We start from the raw sequence: 16244 nt of genomic DNA on the forward strand, positions 1-16244 counted from the left end.
ACACACAACCACACACACACAACTAAACACACAACCACACACACACAACCACACACACAACCACACATCCTCACAACCACACATCCACACACATACCCACAACCACACCCACAACCACACCCACAACCACACACACACAACCACACACACACAACCACAACCACACACACAACCACACACACAACCACACACAAACACACACACACACAACCACACACACACAACCACACACACAACCACACACACAACCACACACACAACTACCCACACACAACTACCCACACACAACCACAAACACACAACCACACACACATAACCACACACACATAACCACACACACAACCGTACACACAACCCCACACACACCCACAACCACACCCACAACCATACACACAACCACACACACAACCACACACATACACAACCACACACACAACCACACACACACACACGCAAACACACAACCACACACACACAGACAACCACACCAGGCATTGGCATAGCCAATAGGTCTCGCCTTTGGGACCTTATAAGTGTTTAGCCACACAACAGTTGATGTGGTTGCACCAAGGATATTGTGCTGCATAACTAAATACTTAGAAGGTCCCAAAAGCGCGACCTATTGGCTATGCCAATGCTTGTTAAAATCTACTGTGAAATCCAGGGCCTGTATGGATGTTTAGACAATGGATGATCTATGTAGGATTTATTAGTTTTGAAGGCTTAGCTGGCGCCATAAAGTAAATATGATAGGAAGATATGTTCTCCTGGCACATTGAACTTTATGGTCACTGATTAATTTGAGAGGTTGTGTATTGGGTTCTATTTATAAATTGTGTATGGGGTTTTACTTTCTAAATCATGTTTTAACGTATTACTGTTTTTAGGTACATGTAATTTTTGTAACTTTTATGGTTCTCCGAAGTGAAACCGAATAAAGTTTATTTGATTGATTGATTGAATGTAGTGCAACCCTGCAGGGAATTTTGGGCACTGTACTCTTATTATCTTGCACCCCTGCTAAGAAGTGTGCCCTCCCAATAAATGTAATGCACCTATACCAAATAGTACAGTCCATTGCACACTGCTAAGAAGTGAGGCACCCTATTGTTGAAAGTTTTGCACCACTTCTAAGAAGTGTTGGCTTCCCTCGACTTGAAGTACTTCACCCCTCCTAAGAAGTGTGGACACATCCTGCCACATTGATTGCACTGCACCCCTGCTTAGAAGCGTTGGCGCGGGAAACATCCATTACAATGCAGTCATTACATTGCACTGCTTTTACAACGCAATTGTTACAACGCAACTGCCTATACATCACATGCTATTACAACGTATGCCATTACAACGCATGTCACTACAACACATACCATTACAACGCATGCCATTACAACGCATACCATTAAAATGAATGCCATTATATTGCATTATATGGTAAGTAATGGAGATTTTTTAGTTTTAGGGTGGGTATGGGTTTTGGGTTAGATAGGTATAGTACTTTTTACCCCTACACTATCCAACACTTACCCTACTGTTGCCCTAAAAGTGTTATGCGTTGTAGTGGTATGCGTTGTAAAGGTATGCGTTGTAATGGAATGCGTTGTAATGGTAGTTTTTAAAAATGTGTTGTAATGGCATGCGTTGTAAAATCATGCGATGTAATGGTAATTGCGATGTAAAAACTGTGTTGTAAAAGCATGCATTGTAATTATTTGTGCTGTAATGTCATATATTCGTTGCGCACGGGCTCGCATGCTCACTTTCAGTGTAGGGGAAAAAACTGTTCTCCTTACGCAATCTTGCATCCCTACAAACACCAATAATACATGTTGTAGAATGTTTATTTGTTTGTTTTGTTTGGCTCTCATACAGAGCCTCTATCGTTTACATCAGTTTCTGAATCTGATAACTCAGTGCTATCACGTAGCAACAGTTGATAACAGAACGCGTTGCCCACCTTAGCTACATCTTAAAGGCCTTCGAGGACACTCTGAGAGCCAGTCAGCGCAGCTCTACTTTCTGCTTTGACTGGAAGCAGGAAGCACAGCTGCAGGAGGGGGAAGGAAAGCAAGAAAGGTGGTGGGGGTTGGTCAGGTGCTTATGATTTTAGGTCTCGCCTGACCCAGCGCATGCGCTGGTCTGGCGAGATTTATTGAGAGGGCTCCAAAAAGTGCTACCAGGCCAGCCTAGAGCTACAGTGCATGTGCGCAGGCGCGCGCGCCGAGCTTTACCCCGATTACATTCACTTTAGCGTCCCCACGGCCGCTTTGATGTTTGATCGTGATCACGAACGCGATCACTTTCACTTTCGCAGCCACACTGCCGCTTTGCATAGCCAAAAGGTCTCGCTTTTGGGATCTTATAAGTATTTAGTTATGCAACTGTTGCATGGCTAAACACTTATAAGGTCCCAAAGGCGAGACCTATTGGCTATGCCAATGCTTGTTTTATTTGGGTCAGGGAGGAGAAGCCATGTTATGTATGTCTCCCCTATGCCCCTGCACAGCAGTTGAAAGCAGGGGCAGATGATTTTGGGGGCCATACGTAACATATAATTCTAAAAGTTGCACCTAGCGGAGAACTACTCGGATACATATTTTTTTTCCTCGCTGGTGAACTATCTGATGTTCCCTTCATTGTTACCCTTCTCCAAATAAGTAAATTCCACAACTAAGGAGCTGTTTTTCTTTTGATAAATACAAATCTACATGTGTTGCTGACTTTTATGAATCTGGCCAAATGTTTTGTGTATCACGATACAACTGACACTGGTTCTCACTTTGTATCCAACGTGTTCATTTCTGCTCAATTTGTGGTATTAATGAATACGTATTCTTTTGTGTATAACTTGTGACATTACATGTGCAATGGAGGTGGTCTGACTTCCCTTGGTGCCTTGATCCTGCTTTCCAAAACCTCAAAATATAAAAATGAAAAACAAATAGAAAATGTAATGCTTACTGTAAATATTATTGTAACAAGGTTGTTGGCATAGCTTCTTTTTGCAGTTGCTGCTTCTGATATTAGGGTAGTAAATACAGTATATTACACAATAATATTGCATAATAGCTCAGCTTTGATGACAGTACAGGATAAAAACAAACCCTTCACCAGCTCTGGCTTTCAAACAAATCCAACAAATATGCGTCAGCAGGAGATGTTTACAAAATACTAAAAGCAACCCGCCTTCTTATCCCAGGTGTGTGCGCTTCAACCATTATGCAAACATAGATACAGAATTATTTAATGTGTTTTTATTAGCCCTCCAGAAGACGTTCTGCCATCTATAAACAATGTACGTAACACGTGCAACCCTCACCCAGTATCATGGTTGTCAATTTAGTGACCTTGGAGGCATGGAGGGGTGAGTTAACCTTGCCACAAGGATTTGAACTTGTGAGCTGCAGATCACAGCAGATGTCAGTAGTGAGGGCTTAACTGATAAGTTAATTTAGTGTTGTAGCCCACTGCAGCTGACTATATCGGTTGTTAAAGGCCCTGAACCTAAGTCATAGGCCCAAGCCAAAGGACAGGCCCTATAACAAGGGCGGCCCTTTTACGCGGCCGGACTGGCTGCAGCCGGCACTGAGCATTTTCCTGGTGGGCCACCACGGTGGGGCCAGTTTTTGTTACAGGGCTGCTTTTGCAGCATAGCTACAATTTTGGCCACTGTAACAAAATCGGCCGAAACCGGCTCTGGCAAACAGCTCAGCGCACCCCCAATCCCCCGGGGGGCCGGGCGAGCATTTTACCTGGGACGGTTTTGGTTCCCAGTCTGGCCCTGGCCCTTTACTAACAGGTGTAGTCTGGGGCAAAAGAGGTATAAGGCTATTAGAAACCTACACCCCCTGGGAGGTAGAAAGTTCTAAAGTAAGCACATGGACATCATTTCGGGGTCCCCAGGGGTTGGAGCTGCATCCACTGGTTCGCCCCTTGTGACCCCTTGCACTTCCTTTACAACCCCTGGTCTTAGAGGTGGTAAAATCAGTACCAGGTACACAGTGGCAGCTCATCCTTGTGGACAACGGCTCTGCCGCCACTCTCTTTGTTTTCCATCCATTTTTTTATTACACTAATAGTGAATAATATTACATCATTCATTGTTCGTGTAATAAAACCTGGAGATCAATTAGCTGGAATATGACCAACCAATGAAGCTGGGGTAGGTAAAAAATGCCTTGGAAGGTATATGTGTGTGTGCTTGTGGGTGATAGTGTGTTTACGTGAAAGAGAGTGTGTGTAAGTGTGAATGTGTGTGTGTATGTGTAAGCAAGTGTGTGTGAGTGAAAATGAAGTTAAAAGGGCGTCCAATGTCACTTCTGCTGCCCCTGTCATTTTGGAGAATTGACGTCCATGAATGAGCAGGGTGAAAAAGAAAGAAAACCTTTGAAATGTTGGAGGAGAAGGCTTGTACCAGTTATTAAGCACCCCGGGTCACTTTGGTGTCTTCAATGGAATTCGCAACTTTACAAAGTTTTAATAGCCAATATACACTTCTAGAGAAAACTAGGTCGCCCATTTCTTAGCCTCCTCCAATGCTGTACAATTTTATGTAGTCTCCACCGCAAACCATGTCAGAATCAGGTATGTTTGAAATCTGTTTATGAAGCTCTGCTGAGCTGGTTCCAATAAACTATCAAATTAATGTTTACATGTAAAACAGACAGGTGTTTCATGACTTGCACATTCCTCAGGACGGCCACGGATCGCTGTCGGGGTACATATTACGTACAGAGATGTAAAGAAAGTTACCCCTCTTCAGCAATCTCTGACCAGACTTTCACCAACTTTCCTAGAGGCACGCGTCTGGTGACAAACGAGCTTGCAGCGCGTGCTCTGGTAAGTACATAACAGGATGGCTCACCTTCCTGTAGGGCACGCTAGGCTTGCGGAGCGACCCTACAGCGAGGCAAGGACTCTGCTACGGGTGCCTCACGCTCACAGTAGAAGAGGCGGACGGCCTACACGTGCACTCCCGCTACACACACACACACAGCGCTTCCTTACTTCACTACACGCGAAGCGCTAGATTTCTGTACGCCGAGCAGGAGGACACTAGCAGTTTCTAAAAGCGTGGTCGAAGTAGCGCAGGAAGTTTTGGGACCACCAGTTGCCAGGCCTTCCCCACACGCACCTGACATTGAGAAGTCAGGGAAAGCTGTCGTCCTCGTGAGACGAGAAACAGAATAACTGCCTTCCTCACCAGAATCCACTGGCAATGAAAGCATCCTAGAGCTGCGGGCGTGAAAGTAAAGAACGTCACAGCCTTTTATTTTGTGAGATAATGTTCCATATAATACCCACCTACCTATTACAGTTTTTCATATCTAAGTTGCATCCGGCCACAACTTCCATTATATGAGGCTGGGAATGTGGTGATTCAACTATGACTTATTCATGTACAGTATTAACATTTCACTGGCGCACCGTGTAACAAGTTCGCGACTTACTTCGTTTACATTTTTTCTTTCTGAAGCGTATTTCCTGATCACAAAGTAGACGTTATCGTGCATAGAATGTATTAAATTCGCCTTGTAATGAGTTGCGACTTAATTAAACCGATCCCCAAGACTATTTTTTTTACATATTTGATTACAGTCACGTTTTGAAAATGCGTGTATTGTTTATTACAATGTCATATAATTGTTTCATGGGCATAGTTCAAACGTTAACCGCAATAACGGCGATGTTTGTCGTTTAATATTTTCCATCCTTGAGTCACAACCACTGCAGTCTTCCGCATCCACGTTTCAAGCGTTCCCTATCACCATTGGTTTCTATTCATATTTTTAAAGCCCTAGCTCCCGGCTCGGCGTGCTTTCAGATGTCTGCCTAATACAGTACGGACACAACACGGTGCGGCTCGAGAAATGAAAGAGGGCAGGCAGCTGGAAACCTGGTTGCTGTAGTAACAACACGCAGACACATTATTACCACTCGGGCAGCCCGGCAATCAGGATTCTACAGCAGGTCAGCTGCAGTGGAATTTGCAAACGAACCCTATGACCACCTGCGCAACTTTTACATGATATAAAACACAAGCGCGAGAAATGAGAGGTTGCACTTTTCCGGGCACGTACCTCAACCATTAAACAAGACATTTAACCATAGTGGCATCAGCGCTGTGTCCTCGGGATGCCGCGAAATCTCCGAGCGGGGCCGGCGCATCAAGGACTGCAGTATCCATCCACTGCATCAAGATCCGGGGGTGGCGTGAATGGGGCAAGGAGTATTGAAAACATAAAGTCAGTGGCAAGGAGGGTACACTCGGGAGGGCAGAGGTGTGTGCAGAGGGCGGACTCCCCCACAGCCTTCTCTGCAGGGAGGGAGTCTGTTAGCAGAAGGTGCTGCTGATGCTGTGGTTGTTGCTGCAGGAGACCGGAGCTGCGGTTGCTGCTGTTGCTGCGGCTCGGCTGACAGCCCTGCAGCCGGCAGGGGGCGGCCGCCCAGTCCCCTCCCCTGGCTCCGCCCCGTTCCCACAGTGACGCATGAGCAGCCGCGGACTCCTTGTCGCGCGCCCCACGGTTCAGGGGAAGGCAGCGGCACGAGCTGGTACCTGGGACGCCACTGTACGCTGTCTGTCTGTGCACTCCGGGAAGTGATCGAGTGAGGAAGCAGGCGACGTAGTTTTGATTCAGAGGAAGAAATGCAGAAAGAGTGACATAAAGAGCAAGAGAGGAGGACAGCGACGAAGGGAGAAAGCTGGAATGAAAACAACCTGGAAGAGTATGATAACAGCAGGGCTTTAAGTGGGCCGGGTCCTGCGGATGCTCAGTTCTGCCAGTTCTAATAAGCAGGTGCTTAGGCTCTCCATTGTTGCTCGCCTCTCACCCTCAGGGTGATTTTTTAAAACTCTACAGCAGTACCACCGTTCACTGCCTTTGATGTAACTTCAAAGAGACTCGTTATAGTTCTTTAGTAGTCACATCATTTCAGAACTGAAGCATCTTCAATATTATATACAACGAAGCCATAGCTGTTGCTTATTTATCTTACGCAACTAACAACCATTGATAAAGCCAATAGTCCTGGTTTGTTGTAAGCGTAATGTTACTTGTATTATATATCTGGATATAATGTCAGAAGCAGCAAAATACCAGGCAGGCGGCACACTATGCAATGGACAGATTTTTAGCTTACTTGTTTTTAAGCCACACCCTTAAGTATATCGACCACACCCCTTTGAGAGCCCCCCCCCAGTATTTTCATCCCACTTAAAGCCCTGATAAATATACAGGAACTGCAGGGTGGAGGAATCTGGCTGGGTCTGTCAATTGCCCCAATGTCATAAGTCAAAATGATGGGCTGTCCCTGCAGAATGGGATGAAGGGCTCTTGGGGCTCCCATATCTACTGCTTTTACTGTCAGGTATTGAGTTCCTGCATATAATAATGAATACATCACGCAGGATATGTTAAACGCAGGTTTATTCGTACAAGGAGCAAACAGGCACAACTAGGTACAGCCTCCAACAATTCACGTCTCCTTCACTCAACCATCCCCTGTAGATTCTCCTGCACATGTTATACATTCCCTAATATCTCATCTCACATTCCACATTCTACCCATCATCAGCATTCTATCCTCCCATTATAACATATCCTGGAAAATAACACATCTCCCTATTTTTTAAACAGGCTTAAGAACCCTACAAACCACACCCCACCCCAAAATTATCTTATTATTATATATCTCTTCATTTTATGATTACAAAAAGATATGCAATTAAACGCACACAAATAATTACAAAGGAAAATTATCTGATATATAATTTTCAACCACACCAGTGGTCTTTTCTCCCTTTTTGATCTTCTCCCTGTGGAAGAGATACATCCTTGAGACGAAGAATCTTTGTTATTACGCTCTTGAGAGTAAGACTCATTGTCAATAACTCCTCTCTCTGCAGAAATGGGCTCATCTAATTCATCAACACCATTATGTAGAGTTCAGGCATCTAATACATCAGCTCCATTATGTACAGGTAAAGCATGTAACAATCAGCACCATTATGTACAGGGGCAGTATCTCTAATAACCTTTTTGTCAGCATTGTTCTCATCAAATACTCCATCCATTACAAACCTATTATCTGCAATATCATTTCTTGCGGAAGAGGGAACAGTACATTTATCAGTTCACTTCAAACTCCATTCCCTGCCATCAACTAGCTGTACATCATTGTTCAGTACTTTTACAGCTTCCATAGGCTTACTTTTGCCTTTTGGGACCTTTCCAGGTTTCTTTACTCTTACACATTGTTCCACTACAATTTCACATTGTTTTGTTGCATGCTTGTTATCATACCAATATTTTCTTTTAGATCGCACCGATTCCAACCTCCCTTTTACTGACTCTTCTGACCACTGTACAATACTGGATCTAAACAGCCATCCCAGTGTGGACTCGGTCCTTGGGTTTCTCCCTCTCATTAAAACAAAAGGAGAATACCCTGTAGCTTCGCACACCAATGCTCTGTACGCCCAAACCATTTTCTTGAGCTGAACCTCCCATCCTTTTTGATTTTTTACAGCCCACTAAATGGTTGAAGCGCTCAACTATGCCATTACTGCTGGGTTTGTACAATGCAGTTGTCCTGTGTTTAATACCTAATCTTTCAAAGTATTCTCAAGTCTTAACGTATGTAAATTGCACCCCATTATCACTAAGTAAATTCACCAGAATACTTTCTAGCAAGAAAACCTGATCCAAGAATTGCAAAACTTCATTAGTGTCCACTTTCTCCACAATTTTAGGGAAATTTTTGAAACATGTTCTCTCTAACTTTCACAACTTCGTCCATAACTAATACTTGTTCTCTACCATTAGGATCGAGGATACTGTGCGAGTCCTTCTGATCTTTCGAACCAAGTACAGATGGGCCCTTCTTAGAAAAATACAGTTTCTCATATGCACAATAGTTTTTAAATTAAAATTTGAACCAGCGGCACCCTGTCATCTCAATTTTCCCCCTTCATCACCCTCTGGTTCGATATCAGGTGAAAAATGTTTCAAACTCACCTTATACACAAAGTAATTCTTCCATACATCTTAACTTATTATAGTATAAGGCGAGCCAGAATCTGCATAGATTTTGATACCGACCCCCTCAGTCTTTAGCCAACACTCGGGTTTGTTTTGCACAACCAAACATCCATCAGTAACATTTAGTACCATTTTAGTCCTTAGCTCAGAACAACAGTCCGAGTTTCCATCCTCATTACCACAAGTGTCATATACAGATTCCTCATACTCCTTTATACATTTAACCAACTTTGTTCTCCTCCTGCATACTTTCATATGATGACCCAACACGCCACATGAGCTACACTTCGCTTTTTTTAGCAGGACATGATTTTGCATACCCTAAATTCTCCACACTTCCACACCTACAAGACTTGGGTGGTTCTTTGTATCCTTTGTATCCTTTCACATTTTTAGGTGTATTCCCTGTTTTGAGTTTGCTTTCATTTTAGCCAGTGTGTCTGATGGTTCCTTTGCTTCTGCTCTCAATGCGTTGATAGATGTCTCCTCTATGCACAATTGCAAGCACATCGTCCAGACACACATCCCCAATCTATCCTGAATTGCAGGGTTTAAGGAATACATAACCACTTGATCACAGATCAAATCTTCTAGCCAATCACCAAAACGCACAATGACGTAGTCATCAATTGACTTAGACTGTTGTTTCCTTTGAAAAAATTAAACCTTGTTATGCCAATGCAAAGCTTTGGGGCAAAGTGCTTCTCCAAATTAGCCAATGTAATGCTAAAAGCATTGCTTTCACCACCACCTGAAACAGTTTTGTTAATTTAGTCATACGTTTTTAGTCCTTGCAGGCCTAATCAATGTAAAATAATACGTTTTTTGTGTTCTGGAGACATTTTACCATCAGAACCCACTATTTCAATATAATTAAGGAAGTAATCTTTCCATTCAATCCATCTTAAAACTGGTATTGAACCTGCATGGTAAAATGCCTGCAGAGGACTCAATGACAGTGTTTGCTGGCTACTTCTGACAAGTAATACTGGGAACCCAAAACAATACTTTTATATTAAGTAGAATTGTTCAGTGTATAGCAGTATACAGTAGCCACTGTCCGTTCTTTACAACATAATGCATTTACTCCTTTTTGAAAATAAATGTACAGTTTGCTGTTCTCACCACAGAGTTCATAGAAACACAAGGTGAAAGGTACTGCCAAAACGAGTAAAACGAGCAAATTGACGCAACACGTTTAAAACAAAACACCGTATATCTGACTCCTCAACTGGTGCATAACAAATTTGAGCATTGTACATTACTCACTAGCAACGGAGGAATACACTTAAGATGGCCACCTGCTTTCATCATTAAGCTGTACAGCCAGGATCATGTTCTTCACAATTCATCGCGGCTGCCACACGCCATGCGTGATTACGTCCTCAGCGCAGCTTCTGCCTCACTCAACAGATTCCCATCGACCTCGCGCACTCACATCTGATGTATGTGATGGGGTAGCGAATCACAGACTCGCAACCACGCGGCCAGGCAAACAAAACAGCGCTCAAGTCCAGGCCAACACAGGCAAACCGTACTAGCATACACACAATAAATCAATATGAAGTGACTCTCAGTCAATTTTGCTTCACGGTGACTCCACCCAAACGTTTGTAAGTGCTGCTTATTTTTGTTCCTTAAGCACTGCTCATTCCATGACTCTTGGTACAGCAACCTGTTCTCTGCCTGCTCCTCTCTTCCTTGCGATATCCCCCAACTTGTTGGCATTTATTTTATGATGAATATACCATGCTGTAGAGGTTAAACACTGATTTAATCATATAGGGAGAAAACAGGTACAACTAGGTACTGCTCCAACAAGTCCCAACTCCTTCTCTCAACCATCCCTGTAGATTCTCCCGAACACGTCATATATTTCTGAATACCTCATCTCACATTGGGCCAAATGGGGGTGCAGCACACACCACAGACCAATAAAGTCTGCTTTATTGAAGACAGGTGCACCTTACAAACAATTTCCTTGGCCTGTGCCGTACAAAACTAAACCTCACTAAATATTTTCCTCCTACCCTACCCCCCACCCCCTCCCCTAAAGTTTTCCCTTTGCAACCATTTATAAACCCTCAAATCTGTCCTCCCTGCTTCCCCGTTAAACTTGTAACTTCTTAACATTTCCTAACCTAGCAATCTATGTAACCTTCCTATGCTACTTCCCCTTCCTGCGTGCTCCCGGAGTGACCTTTTCCAACCAATAAACTGTAACTGTAAACAGATCTACCAACTATTACCCAGGAAAAACTCCCCATATAATAAACAATCCATACACAAAACCAGCACCTGCTTCCAGCGACAACCAAATAAGTACATGCTTCCCCACCCGATGCACCTGTTCCCAACAAAACCAACCTTAAATAAAAAAACTTTCCCATTGACCCCTTCCCAACCGCCTAAAGCCCAATAAAAAATTGGGAGGGAGGGTGGGACAAAATTATTTCCCAGCCCAAACCACCCAGCCGGCTGTCGTGTCATTTCCAACGAAATGGTGGCTAGTGTCACAAAGCCAAACCCAGCCCAAGTGAAGCCCAACAAGCCCAATTGGGCTCTGGCTGCACCACTGGCCCAAAACTCCACGGGAGGGGCAGGCCTCCCGTTGGTCGGCCGCCCCCCCCCCCCAAAGCCCTATTCCACATTCTACCCATCATCAATATTCCAGCCTTCCATTATAACATATCCTAGACGTAACACTGCACATTTATTTATTTTGAGAGGGAGAATACTTGCACTTCTTAGCAGATGTGCAAAACTTTTCATTAGAGAGTACTGGCACAACTCTGAAATAGGTAATCTGGTACAGGCTACCTGCACTTATTTTTTTTCTCCATTACAAGTACTGCCTATATTTTACAGATATTAATTGAACTTGGACAGAATGGAGCCCACTTGGGTTGCTGGGGCCTGTGTTACACCCTTTGTTTACCCAGTTAGTGCTCAGGGCAAATTTGGTAACGTCCTACACATTTTGTTGATAAATACACCATCCATGTGTGCAGATGTCTTAACAACTTCTTAAGAAATGCTATGCTGCGCTATGCTTGGGATTTGTAAAGCGCATGGCTACCCAACGGGCCTCCCAGCGCTTAAAACAGGTTCATCGCACAGAGGATCAAATAAGTCACTAATTCGAAGAGAAACGTTTTAAGTAGTTTCAGAATTTTTGTTTCTTTCTCAATCATCTTCAAGGTTAAAGGCAGTGAGTGCCAAAACTTTGGTGCGAAGTAGGCAAAAGAACGCCGTCCGCTCCTAGATTCCTTTATTTTTGCTCCATTGAGGAGTCTCTGATCTTTATATCGTAGTGATCTTTTGAGGTTGTAGGGGGTTAGCAACTGTTGAATTAGAGGATAACTTTTATTAAAGATCACTTGGTGTGTCAGACAGAGAGATTTAAATTTGACTGTCTTGAGGACTGTCAACCAATGTAGACCCACCAAAGATGACAAGACAGAATGGTGCTTGGAAATCGTCAAGAGAATCCGGGCAGCAGCATGCTGACAATTTGGAGGTGCCTGTTCACATACTTCCTAGATAGACTGAGTTGCCATAGTCAAGGTGTTAAAGCACCAGTCCTTGATCGATCAGTTTTTCTTCAGTTAGTCTGAAGAAGGCAACTCAAGACCTTCCTTAATGCCCTGATTAGACCAAAGCAACCAGCAGCTAGTTTCTTGGCTTGGGTCTCCATGGTAAGATAGCAATGTATCCAGAAACACATACTTTTTATTTCAGTTTTAGGGTGAGATTAGTCTTCCAGAAATTTGGGCCATTGTAGTACATTCCAAAGAGAGGAATTGTTGCCAACGACCAGCACCTCAGTCTTATGTCCATTGAGTTTAAGACTATTCCTGGACCTCCAATCAGTGACATATCGGAGACATGTGTTAAGCTGGACGGAAAGAGCTGTTGTATCAGGTATTTGGGAGATGGTCATCTTGGTATCATCGTCATATGGTACCATTGGAAAGCCATGTCCCATTATGATGTCTGCCAATGGTTGAAAATAAGTTGGTCCTGGACTTATTTGTCAAGCAAATAAGTCTAAGAGTATTCATGATTTGAGTCCAAATTTATGCATGCATATAGTCAGCAAAGAGTATTAAATACTTGTTGTCATTTATAACCAGTTATCTTTTGGAATGATTGTAATATTTTTGTGTTTTGAATTACCTTTACTCTGATTTCTTCCCACCTTTTTTCACTTCATCTATCGCACGCATGAGCACTACTTTTTGCAGGCCCCTCCCTTTTGGAGCAACCTCCTAACTTTTACTAAGTATGGTAGTGTACCTACTAGTTCTGAAATGTGTCTGTGAATAAAAACCAGAAATGCTCTTACAAAGTCAATAGGTGCCAATGTTGTTATTTATGCCTGGTGCACATCTAAGGAATCTTTGTATTTGATTATTTTTGCTGACTATATGCATGCATACATTTGGACTCAAATCGCGAATACTCTTAGACTTTATTGCTTGACAAATAAGTCCAGGACCAACTGTTTTCTGTATCACTTGATACCCAGGTCCGCGGACATTAATTGGGTTACCCCATTATGGTATAATGGCTAACGGCTAGAAATAAACATTAAACCTTTGACAGGTAATAGATATGGTGCATGTTATAAAACAGTAAAGTAATAGGACTGTGTGGAGCTTCTTAAAGAGTCCTTATTTGAGGTCAGATGCAGAAGAGAATATTGATGAGGAAAGAGGAGATGTCTGGTACCATCCCTGACCCAGGTGAGTGAGTGCAGATTGTTGTGGGGGTGTTGAAGTTTTCTTAAGGTTATGTCAGTACAAGTGAGGAAACCTTGTGACTTTCCAGCTAAATCTATGTTTTTTTGTATAAGTTTTAAGTTATTACTGCAGGGTGTGTCACATAGGGGATGTGGGTCCCATGACCCTCTGCTTCGCCTTAGAGCCCTGCTGTAGTCAGAAATCATTTGCACAACATGGATATTGTTCTTTTACAGAAACTGGCTGAGCGATTGTGCAAGTGGTCATAGTTAGGTATGGGTAGCGGGGTGCACTGGTGACAGGACTTGGTATTAGGAGGAAATGGGCAGAAAAAACAATAAGTTGGCTGTAGTAGAGTGGAAGACTATGCATAATAAGCAGGTACCAAAAAGTCTGGCTACGCGGGCCCAGACAAACTCTGGTAATGGATTATGGTTTAGAGACTGCATGAAATGTAACTTTCTCTACCGTGTTCTCTCTTGGAGCTATGTGACACACAATAGTGCCTTCATAAACTTAATCACTGATGCTTACAAGTTTCAACCTTGAAATGAACAAGGCTGCCTCAACCCCATGAAGAATAGAATCTGTGATAGGAAGGTTTGTACACAGATGGACCTATGCAGTGGGTGATTAAAACATTGAGCTACTGCACTGGGATTAGAACTCAAACACACCATCTTTAGGTTGCACACAGGTGTCCAGAGTATGCATTCTTTTTGTACCCTGGTAGGATCAGAACTTGTGACTTGCAGGTTATACCTAGATCTCTTTAGCAGACGTTTTCAAAATATTAAACAGCTTATGTGGACCTTTACCTAAACAGGAGTGAGACTTCACTATACCAAGACCTCATGTATCCCAGTCTCCACTTGTTTGATGGGCTTGTAGTCAGCTGTTGGGTTCAGTTGCAGTCTGAGCACAGAAAAGCCTTCTCTGCTTCTGGCTGTGTCAGTTCTGTGTATGAGAGAAGCTTGCACATCTGCTACCTTTTCTCTGGTCTGCTTGTGATTGAAGTCTACACTGCGCTACCTGTTCTGTACCACGTCTGTCACTGTTTCATTGCTGATGCCTTTGCTCCACTCGCCTCCTTGCGAGATAATCTATCCTGTTGCTGCATTTGCCATTTTTTCTTCATATGAATATGAGCATGCATGCAGTGTAGCTTGTTTGGCAGATGTGTGGCTAGTAACAAGGATAGCTTTTTTTAAATACAGCACTTCAGACTGCACTTCTGCTGCTTCAAGTGCTGTAAATAACAGATGTAACTATTACCTACTTTATTGCACTCAGTTTAAAGACTTTAGAAGAATGGAAGACAAAGTCCTCTTTGAGAGGAATCGAACCAATGATCTTCAGATCACCTTATGTGGCAACAGCAAACCTTTTAACTCATTCCGCCATTATAAGTTGTCAGGATGCATGTGCTACGGCGCCATTGCTTTACTTTCTCGGTGCGCGCGAAAGAAAGATTGGGCTGCTGCCTGCTAATGTTTTAGCCGCAGTGTGCATGAGTCGAATGGCCTTTGCTGCTGTGCTTGCCTTAGCCTATAACTATCGCTTGCCAGAGAAAATATGCAAAGACCAAACCACAACTTAGAAAATGCGTTTTTAATTAGCATCCGGGTACTCTTTGTACTGGCATAAACAGTTAAGGCAAACAAACTACAAGTAGAGAGAAGGCACATAACTCAATAAATACCCATGCTGAATATTCAGTAACTTTCGAGATGTGACCTTGCACTAAGGCTCAGATTTCATCCCCCAAAGACCTTCCGTGAGCCTGTTATAGAGAAAAAATATTTAAAAAATTGTAGAGAGAGCGGCTCTGGTCCGCTCCCATAAGCCATCGGCTTTCTTGTATTTTCCTGGCTTTCTGGCATTTTGCTCGTGTTTATGCTGTCTCATTCAGCTTCCATTTATGGTTTGGCGATGGGGAATAAGATAGTACTTCCAACTGTAATAATGATGAGACAATTGTGCAACCTCCTTCGCTTTTATCACAACTTCCCCTTCCCCTCACCAGTATGACCTCCCCCACCACACTTCCCTTTATTTTGATGCTGCTGGGTGGTTTTTTTACATGCAGACAACTCTTGGCTTCAGTAACATGATGTGGTTACTAAGAATGCCATAGTTCTATTCCTCTAATGGTAACTTTAGTTTCCAGAGAGGAACAATCTCTGGCATCCCAAACAACCACATGCAACATGCCCAGCTTTCCTCCTTCCCCTTGCCAGACTGCAGCTACACATTGTTCACTCATAGTTTCAAACTTTATTCGGCTAATTAAGAAACAGCCATAAGAGTACATAAAACATAATTAAAAACATTACAAAATAGCAGAATAAAGTACAATACATAATACATAATAGCACATAATTCTAATACATTATATTATTAATTACCAAGCCCAGTACTATCTAATATGATACTCTTCCTAAAGTTGAGAGCTTTT

At 43.0% G+C, this 16244-nt stretch overlaps 1 protein-coding gene across 1 annotated transcript in view; it reads right to left on the reverse strand.

Moving 5' to 3' along the window:
• The window catches only part of PDE7B (phosphodiesterase 7B), a 984492-nt gene extending 978070 nt beyond the window's left edge, over nucleotides 1-6422 (reverse strand). Inside the window, exon 1 of the mRNA XM_085611598.1 lies at nucleotides 6081-6422. Coding sequence (XP_085467724.1) covers nucleotides 6081-6101 — 21 coding nt within the window. The 5' untranslated portion in view covers nucleotides 6102-6422. The remainder of the gene's footprint in view (nucleotides 1-6080) is intronic.
• Between the last annotated feature and the right edge of the window lie 9822 nt (nucleotides 6423-16244).

Source organism: Triturus cristatus, chromosome 6 (assembly GCF_964204655.1).
Source record: "Triturus cristatus chromosome 6, aTriCri1.1, whole genome shotgun sequence".
Lineage (NCBI taxonomy): Eukaryota > Metazoa > Chordata > Amphibia > Caudata > Salamandridae > Triturus > Triturus cristatus.